We start from the raw sequence: 10,419 nt of genomic DNA, 5'->3' as shown, positions 1-10,419 counted from the left end.
ATAGCACAATGCTTGCTCCTTGTTTTATCCACAAAATAAATCCCTTCCCCACGTTGATGATAAATGCTTAGAACCTAATCCTTCTCTTAAACAAGGGAGACAACATTGTAAATTGTTCCAAATTGTTATGGTTCGTAGATTTTACTAAATCCTAGTGGTAAATAAAAATATCTAATTTAATCTGGGTCAGAAGTTGCTCAAGGACAACCAGGTTTTGATCTTGCTCTCTAATAATTTCCTATTTAAAACCAACATTTCTTGAACAAATTGAGTGGAGAAAGTTGTTGCATCAATATTGCGCTAAGAACAAACCTTCTTGAACCTAAACATTTATAAATTCCTCTCCCAAGGGTGTTCTATTTATAAGATATCTTTTAGAGTTCTCTTCTAGAGATTCTCATTAAGCCTAAACTACAACATGTATTTTGAACAATGGGTTGCTGTTGATTTTTGGAGTTTCAAATTACAAATAAGATTTGTTCGTGGAGGAGATTTGCATAGAAGAATTCCGGGGATTCTAAACCCATTGTGGTGGGAAGGCAAATAAGACATTTTCTAAAGTTACAATAGAGAGTCTAGTTTTACAAAGATTTTGCTAGTAGACTGTGGTAATTGTTTCTTCTAGTGAATATCTTACAGATTGAATACCTAAGAGTAGTTTTCCTATTGAATTTTTTTTTCATTGGTTTTCTACTTCATTATCAAATCTATGTTCTTTTTACTACTTTCACCGTTATTGTTTTTAGATTTGGTATTATAACTGTGGTTTAGATACTCATTTGCACTGTCTATATTAAATAATTAGTTCAATTAATCCAAGTAATCGTTGCATAAATATTGGGATATAAATAAGTTTTTATTTTTTATTTTTAAGTGGTATCAAAGTATTGAGAATACAGTGAGTTCCAGTTAGTTCAGCTGGTAAAGTCTCTGATGGTTGTATAAGAGATCTGGAGTTCAATTCTCGCCTATACTAAAAACTGATTGGTGTCTTGGTCTGTTAATAAAGAGCTATTATCAGGAGCGGACATCATAGGTTGAAACTCTCTTAAAAAAAAGTATTGAAAATACACATGGGTCTAAATTTGGATTTTTTTTTTCACATACCATCATCATATGAAAGCAGAAAATTAATTGCTACTTAACATACTAAGAAATTAGTAAACACCACATGGAGGGAAAAGAATTACAAAGCTGTGGCCTGTGGGGTGGGGGTGCTTTATTTGTTGGCCTTGTGACTTGTTTATTAATGATTATCCTCAGAGAAAAATGTTTCTCCTACCCAGCACAATAATAAGCTGCTTCATTTATTTAAAACCCCTAACCACCAAAACTCTTGAGGCAAAACCCACAGAGCCAGACATGGAAGTGGACCAGGGATTTTTTTTTTTCCTTTTTTTCCCTTTCTGTGTATTTGACTTGGGGAAAGTATGAATCAAGAAGAAATGATTAATAATCACATGGTTGCTACTACTTGTTAGTGAGGAGCACTCTCTAATCAGAGGCAATCATGAACCAGGACTCAGCCTGGCCCCGCGTGCATCAAACCCTTACACCTACCTGGTGGGCCAATCTGTGCGTGATATGATTGGTCCACGTGTGTTACCTTGTTCATAATAGAAGTCATTCTTTCTGCAAATGACTCAAGCTTGAAAAGCACATGGATGTGAGTTTGACAAACCTTACAAGTCACAAGCTTGCAGTAAGAGTCACGCAGTCGGCAGTCAAGATTGGCTGATAAGAATCATTTGCACATGAGAGTTGAGACCTATCTTATTTCACAAGTCAATTTTATTCCTACCTTTTCAAGTTCTTGTGCATTGTCCCTCAATTTTTGGGACATGGGTAAGTGGGGGTGTTTCAGGTGAAAACCAAGTTTGCAATCCATATTTTTGTGCATTTCTTAGAAGGGGAAAAGGTTTTAATCTTGTTTACGTCCTTATGAGTGAATTGTAGTTAACTTAACTGATAAAAATTGTTATATTTGAATAAAGTAATTAGGATTGAATCCCATTTAATAAAAAAAGAAATTTATTAGTGTTTTTGTGCAATAATAAAGAGTAATTTACATAAATCATATGTTATGACTTAAATATTATCTATAATAAGATAAAGTTTATGCACTCAATCCTTAATTTAAAGCCCATCACTTTCAAAATTAATTTAAATAAGAGATCAATCAAGTGATAAATTTGTGTACTTGTCATACCAGTTTTGCAGGGAATGCTTTTGGGCGCCTCAAAGGGTCAGGTGTTGGACAATTTAAATAAGTAGTGTAGTAGGCCACAACTAACCAGATGCATGTATTTTACCCAAATTTCATAGCTTACAAATTATCATTAGTACCATGCCAATTTAGGGCTTTTTATATGATATCAAATAACTTGATTGAAGGCCATTGTATTCACCTAAATAAGTTCATTTTCCCAATTTGAGTACGAAGGGTTTAATTGTATACATAGAGTTTTTTTTTTTTTTTGGTTGGGGATAAATATTGTATACAACTATACGTAGAGTTTCTTGCAATCATACGTGTTTTTTTAGTGGAAATATAGAAGTCTATTTTTAAAAACCACAAAAAAAAAAAAAAGGACAGTGGCCAAAAAAGAAATCATCAGTTTTTTAATTCCTTTTCTGATCTCTTTTGAAAAGTTCTACATTTTGTTCAAATGGCCATTTTGTCTACATAATTTGTTTGTTCATATTTGCCTAACTTCTTGATCTTTAAGTTCAACTTTAATACACTAATTTAAATAATTAATCGCTACTACAATGACAATAGACTTCCTAGAATACGACTTTATTACTTTACACCAACAATGTGCTTAAAATATACATTCGAATTTGAATTTTGCTTCAACTAAATTTCTGGCACAAAATCCAAATCTCTCTACTTTCCATGCATATTATTAGTACGGTGTGTTGACAAAACAAATAAAGTTCCTAGTAAAGAATGAAGACAAATATAAAAGGATGATTATCCTCTTTGTAAGATAGGAAGAGCATCCAATGTATCCACCATTGATAGACTAGTATTAGATGGAGAGACTATTGTCAAGCCCATGCTAAAGCAAAGTTAGGCTAAAATGATTCGAATAACATGCATGCATGTTGCGTTAAAGTAGGAAGTGAGAGGAATTGTCTTATACATCCAACATTTACATCATTTCTTCCACCGTCCCAAATAAAGTGAGAAGAATGCTACATATATCCAATATGATAGGGTAAAACTTAGGTACATTCTTTTTATCTTAAGTATCCCAATTAGATTCTTAAAAATATTCAATTAAATTTAACAAGATAATTGTATTAATCAATTCAATACATATTTCTATAAAGACAAATACACTCAATTATGCGTTACTGCGGGGACAAGGATTCCACATCTAATTTAAATGGGTAGTTAAGGTTATTTTCGAGAATGAACCTCAGACCTCGAGAGACGAGCACTAGTTATGTGAGGCGCATAAAGTTAAAACATCAAAAAGGAAAAAAAGTAGACTTGGCACGAAATACAAGATGGATGAAGAAAGAAGAGTATAGAAGCCATCCCCTCCACATTAAATACAAAACAACTACTCATCTGGCCGCATTAATGAGGAAATAATTATGAATAGTGATGGAACAGCTAAGATTATAGGGTAAAGCTTGCTAGTATGTTTTGGATGAGACGAGTTATAGGAGTGCAATCTCAGCTCTCCAAGTGTAAGATTCAGATAAGTTGTAGCTGGATATAAAAGCAAGAGGAAGATCTAGATACTGAGGGAGCCAGAAAAAGAAAGAAAAGAAGCTATCCATCTGTAACTCCAACCTCGGACTAGACCCGAGAACCAACATTTGTGTTTTTTCTTAACCAGTTCTTAAACTGTGAATTAATAGAAGAAGCATCATTTCTTACTAAATTCTATGACATAAACCTTCTTGGTTCATGCATTGGATATCATAAACGAATTTGACTTCCCATCTCTGAACAAATTTATTGTGCTAGCAAAAAGTAAAATCTTCATTTATTTTCACTAGTTGATTAATTGCTTTTTCGCTGTCACAATTACAATTTTTGTTAATGAGTTTTTAAAGGCATAAATTAAGATGCATTTTTTTATACTCTATTAAATAATAATTTATATTTAAAATAAAATAAAATCAAAATTCACACACACACACACACATATAAAAATCACAATACCATTGCGCACGTAAGGGGGAAGGGCCAGGATTTAAGTCTCTAGGAAGGAGTTTCACACACATATACACTTAGATTAGGCTAGAGTAAAAATTTTATCTTGTTTATATAAATAAATAAAAACAATCACAATAAATTTGTGCATATGTTATAACTTAATTAAATATTTATTATTTTTAACTTGTGTAAGGATACTTGTTAATGAATTCTTATAATGGTCCAGTTAATGTATGCGAAGATACATTAACCATCTATTTTGAAAAAGTTTTTTTATGAGAAATTGAAAAAATTATCAAAACAATGAATTACTTTTCATTTTTTCATAAATTTTTTTTAAAAATAATTTACTAATATATACCTTAAAACACACGTAGTAAATCTCTCCCTACAATTACATGTTTGAATTCAAGTTTTGTGAGAAGCCTTGTCCAAAGAGTTAGCCTTTACCGGTTTAGGGAAGGGGTGTTGTTGGAGATGGGATTGTGTGTATGCGCGTGTGGCTCGAGATTGTGTGCAAGTGCCCCACTTAACAGTTAAAATCCGGCGGGATATAAGGACCGATGATCACGGGGCTTACGTGGGTCCCATCACTCACGTTGGATGCTAGGTCTATCAGTGTCACCTAGGCTTGATTTGCCCTACATACAGCTACAGCTTTGGTTCTCTGGGTCCCATCCACATCCTATGCTTAGTGGGAACTAGATTGCATCCATCTCATAGCCCATTAAATCTCAATCTTTGCTTTATGGGACCCCAATTTGATGTCCTCAAATCACAGCCGCTCATCACGCCTCAACTCTCGATTGACGCAATGCTTAGCCAAAGCCAACCAATCTTCTTCTCTTCTCTCTTTTAAGTCTTTTTTGTGAGCTAAGTACTAAATCGTACAATTTTATTTTTTAAAGTAGCCTCTTTCCTCATATTGCCCTTGTTCATCCTTTGTGAATTCAGTTTTGTGATGTCAATTGCCATGTACAGTAGCCCACAAGGGTATTTACGTCCAAAAGAAAAAAAGTGTAAAGTAATAGCGTTAAGACTTAAGAATATTCCTTAAAGGTTAATATAATTGTTTTCTCCTCTTTTTAATATTTAATTTGCTGTTTTTTTTTTGTTACGTGTGACAAATCATGTGCCGCCACAAAAGACGAAAATAAAAGGAGTATTAGGTGTTGAACAAGGAAAATCAAGCAACTTATAAATAAACTTTTGCTTAAATAAACGGGAAAAACAAAAGAGAGAATGTTCTTCCACTTGCTTAATTAGCTTGCCAAACACAGCGCATCAATAGGGAGAAATCATCGAGTCAAAATCTTCTGTCTTACTTTTTCTTCTCTACTCTATACTCCACCAATAAAAACTTGTCATGTATTTACCTAATTAATTAAATACTACTATTAATTAATAAAGGTAGCATTAATAAGTCAATAATTATAGTATTTAATTAATTAGGAGAATATGTGACAAGTTTTTATTGGTAGGGTATAGAGCGGAGTAGGAAAAATGAGACAAAAGATTTAGACTCGAAACCATCATATTAATAAGTTTAGGTCTAACAATTTTCACAATTTTTTTAAATAATTGTAATAATTTATTGTAATTAATGTCTAAAAGTCATGTTAGTAATAGATTCATTTAAAATTAAGTTGCTAAAATTGCACATTAGTTTCTTAGCAAGTAAAATAATAATGAAAAAAAATAAACACAATCACTTGCATGGCTCATAAGTCATATCTAATAGCCACTCTCTAGTCTTAGATAGGTGGACCCCAGCTTATCCGTACAAAACTCAACACAATTGGTTGTATGATATACGTGCGATAGATTGAGAGTGGGGATTACTCAAGACAAGCACCTTTTTTCTGTTTTTTTTTTAGAAATGATATGTCCACAATATTTTTACAACATTTTTACAACAAATTCTAAGTGGTAGGATATTACTGGTTGTTATTGTTGGGGCAAAAAAGTAATCTTAGTGTTAGGTTCAAATTTGAACCAATAACAACTAACCACCTATGATTTGTTGTAAAAATATTGTAAAAATGTTGTGGATGTAGCATCTCTCGTTTTTTTTGTAAGACAAAAATTCTTTTGTTCACTGTAGAAGAACATGCATGATTAAATTTATTATGGCTTTTGCTATTACAAAAAAAAAAAAAAAATTGTTTACCCAAAAGAAAAATAAAATAATGGGTATTTTTTTTTCAAAATTACAAAAAGTACCCCTATAGTGTCTCCCAGGCTCCATAAGTAGCCACAACCCTCACCATAATCTTTCATCCCCTAAAACTCTCACACACACTCTCTTTTCTCATTCTCAGTTTGTTTTGTAGTTTTAGTGAAAAATGGCTGTAGTGAATGTGAATGTGGTGTGCATTGTCTCTCTTATCTCATTAATGTGGATGGCTGAAGCTAGAATCCCTGGGGTTTACACTGGGGGTGCATGGCAAAGTGCTCATGCTACCTTCTATGGAGGATCTGATGCCTCTGGCACTATGGGTACGTTAATTAACTACCTTCTTTATTCATTCCTTTCCATTCTCTAAAAATCACAACTTTCTGAACAAAATGTGAACCATTTTCACTACATTATTTCATATTCTAGCAAACACAAAACAGGGTCCCCTGTTTTTCTACTCTGTTTTTGACCAATCAGCACTATCTTTATCTTACATTTGGGCTTGTTCTGTTTCTGAGGTGGACATTTTGCTTTCTAGTTCTTGCTTCTTCTTCTTTTCTTTTTCTTTTTTTTTTTAATTTACAAATAATACTTCTAGAAAATCTACGTAGAAATACTGAAATATACATTATTGCCTGCTTTATCAGGAAAACATTATTGCCTGCTTTATCAGGGAAACATTGAGGACCCACTTGTAAAATTAGTATTAAATTGTAAAATGTTTAGTCATTGTCAACATACTCAACTCAATTACAACATTGTTAATGTTACTAAAAATACAATCTTTGAGGTAAATTTTTCTTAATTCAATTAACAAGTGTGTCTACCTATCAATGTGACTATATACTGCAGGTGGGGCGTGTGGATATGGGAACCTATACAGCCAAGGGTATGGAGTGAACACTGCAGCACTAAGCACAGCACTGTTCAACAATGGGCTGAGTTGTGGTGCGTGCTTTGAGATAAAGTGTGCAAATGACCCAAACTGGTGCCACTCAGGAAGCCCATCAATCTTGATTACAGCCACTAACTTTTGCCCACCAAACTATGCACTCCCAAACGACAATGGTGGGTGGTGTAACCCTCCTCGTCCTCACTTTGACCTTGCCATGCCTATGTTCCTCAAGATTGCCGAATACCGTGCCGGAATTGTCCCTGTTTCCTACCGCCGGTTAGTTTTTTTTTTTGTAGTTCACTTTGACTAATTTTTTAGTTTATAACCTTTTAAAGTTTCACTTTTTTTTAAGCTAGCCCAAAAAACATGAATTTTAAAATTTAAGCTAGAGGTGATTGCTTTGAGAAGTAAAAATTTTATTTTATATTAAGTGGTTGTAAATGTTTTATATATAAAAAAATTATTTATTTGTTACGTCATATATGAAATAAAAATTTGATCATGCAAACTCGTGCCTAACTATCATTAACAACCTTATTAATGTGTGATAAATTCGTCGCCGTGAACACTAGGTACTAATGTAGTAGCACATGCAAGGCAAGCGAGTCAATTTTGCTTTTTTTTTTTTTTGTTGCTTTCCCGAACTAATCCCATATGTTCCACTTTGTTGAATTGTCTTTAAAAGCGAAAAAGGCTGTTCATTTAAGGCTGCCAACTAAAGTGTTACAGTTAACTACCATCTTCTTTTAGCAGAGTAAATAGAAGGGCCAACTGAATTGCCCCTTTAATTCTGTATGGTGGTGGGGGATGTTATAGTGGCATCTGGGTCAGGTTTCCATGGTCCATAGGGTTGGGAGTTGGTATTGGTAGGATATTTATTGCTTTTGTCAGATTTTTGTTGATGAGCTTTTGTTCATAAACTTCTTTAACAAAATACCTAAAGTGTTTTCCAAATGAGATTAAATTCACTTGGTGCGAAAAATCTCTGATTTACTACGTGAGATGATCATATTACAAAAATTGATAACACATAATAATATCTAAATAAACACCATATTTCAAGTTTGAAATACAAATTTAATATGGTGATATTAAGTGTGGTATGATATATTGAATTTTAAGTAAAAAATTGATATAATAATTTTTTATTAGATAATATAAAATATGAATTTTACACTCATCTTTACCGTATTTAGAATCTTTCCAAATATACATATTTGTTCTCTAATTGTGCTCACTTGCTTAGTTCTATAGCCGTTTATTCCATCTGCATTGTTTAGCTTATTTGGGCCTTTGGACCCTTTTTGGTCACTTACGTGGTTTGTTCTTACCTCTCTGGTCCCTAACCCGAAAGATAAGAAAATTTAGTTTGATTGTTTCATTTTCTAATTGTTTTTTTTAGAAAATTTTAACTCATGGGTTTTACTCTCAACCTATGCTTTAATATAAGTTTCCAATTAAATTACTAATTTCTTCTTCAAACTCTTGTATTTTAACCTAATTAAGCCTTACTTTCTCGTACAACTTCAAGCATGCATTATTAAGACATGCACCATGCATGGTGACACATGCTAGAGTCATGGGGTGCAAAAATTATTCTTTTGAATAACGAATTGACACATCAATTATCAACTTGTCACAAAATTATGATTTGTCTTTTTTTTTTTTGCTGAAAAAATTATGATTTGTCTGAGTTGCTGATGATGTTGACTAATATTTTAAAATAAATATCAAGGATAAAAAAAATAGTCGAATTTGATTCGATATATATCTCTATGATAGCAAAAAAGAAAAAAGAAAAAAAAGTAAACACAAATACGCTGTCGTTTTATTGACATGCTATGGAGCCCACTTTTTAGCAATTGTCTGTCATAACCATCCAAAACATGCCACGTGTCTTATCCCCTTGATTTATGTGCTTGATCTATTCCATGAAGATCTGGACCGTCCATACTTTTATGACCATAAATCACGGTCCTCATTCCACGCAAAAGAAACTTTTTTTATCAAATGACGGAAATGCCCTGACAGTTTATGAATTATTTACGCAGGGTGCCATGCCGCAAGCACGGAGGGATCAGATTCACAATCAACGGCTTCCGTTACTTCAACCTGGTTTTGATCTCCAACGTCGCGGGTGCAGGAGATATCGTGCGCGTGAGCGTGAAAGGCACAAAGACCGGTTGGATGAGCATGAGTCGCAACTGGGGTCAAAACTGGCAGTCAAACGCAGTTTTTGTTGGTCAGTCATTGTCATTTAGGGTCACAGGCAGTGACAGACGCACCTCTACTTCGTGGAACATAGTCCCAGCTAATTGGCAATTCGGTCAAACTTTTACCGGCAAGAATTTTAGGGTCTAATGAAAATTTATATTAATATTAATATATTTTGGGAAAAAAAGAAGTCAACATTTTAGAATTCCCGCCATAACCTATTTCCAATTTTACCCTTCTTGGCGCCTGCTTCTAGATATTGCTATTTTTTTTGACTTGGGGTATTTGGTTTTGAGAAAAGTGTTGGACTAGACTAAAGTAAAAGTGTGAAATTGGAGATGGCTTTGGTAGGAAAAACAAAAAGTGGGTCTTTTTTTTTTATATAAAAAAAATATTTTTGACTTTAATTGGTGGGGTTTGTTTCTTTTTTTTTTTTTTTTTTGTGGGGGCGTTGGGGGTGTGAGTGAGTGAATGGGGTTGTGAAGTTGTAATGTAATTGTGTATTGTCAAAAAACAAATGAGAAACTTTGTAGGGGAAAGCTGAAGCGGTTGCACAAGAATGTAACCCGCAGCTTACAATATTTAGTAATTATATAGGATGATCATAATGTTATTCGAGAAGTGTATTTGTAGTAGTAATTTTTACAGATTTGAATTGGAAAGTATTTTGGTTTGCTTCAATGTGCTACTATTGTTAGGCAGTTTTTGCTGCTTGTGCCATCAATTGTGCTTCCAAGTTGTTGATTTGGATATGTTTACACGGCATAGGAAACAAAAGAAAGAAATAGCCTAAAAGGGTTAGAGCATTCACATATGTTAAAAATCTTAGCTTTTTACAACCACAAAAGCTACTTTATCAATTTTAACTAACTATTTTACAACTCATCTAACCTTCTATCTCTTATTTTTCACATCAAAGTTAAATATTATTCATTTATTTATTATTATTAT

General features: G+C 33.2%; 1 protein-coding gene across 1 annotated transcript; it reads left to right on the top strand.

Moving 5' to 3' along the window:
• Window positions 1-6,453: 6,453 nt before the first annotated feature.
• On the top strand, window positions 6,454-10,149 carry LOC142607457 (expansin-A4-like). Its single transcript, XM_075778965.1, has 3 exons — window positions 6,454-6,679; window positions 7,212-7,530; window positions 9,306-10,149. Exons 1-3 carry the CDS (start codon window positions 6,526-6,528, stop codon window positions 9,613-9,615), a joined length of 783 nt encoding a protein of 260 aa, XP_075635080.1. The 5' UTR covers window positions 6,454-6,525; the 3' UTR covers window positions 9,616-10,149.
• The last annotated feature ends 270 nt before the right edge of the window (window positions 10,150-10,419 follow it).

This window comes from Castanea sativa, chromosome 8, assembly GCF_040712315.1.
Source record: "Castanea sativa cultivar Marrone di Chiusa Pesio chromosome 8, ASM4071231v1".
NCBI lineage: Eukaryota > Viridiplantae > Streptophyta > Magnoliopsida > Fagales > Fagaceae > Castanea > Castanea sativa.
This window is presented reverse-complemented; position numbering and strand designations above follow the sequence as displayed.

Coding starts and splice junctions, on each gene's coding strand:
- LOC142607457 (XM_075778965.1), top strand. CDS start 6,526: ATGGCTGTAGTGAATGTGAATGTGGTGTGCATTGTCTCTCTTATCTCA. Junction 6,680..7,211: donor TGATGCCTCTGGCACTATGG/GTACGTTAATTA, acceptor TATATACTGCAG/GTGGGGCGTGTGGATATGGG. Junction 7,531..9,305: donor GTCCCTGTTTCCTACCGCCG/GTTAGTTTTTTT, acceptor TTATTTACGCAG/GGTGCCATGCCGCAAGCACG.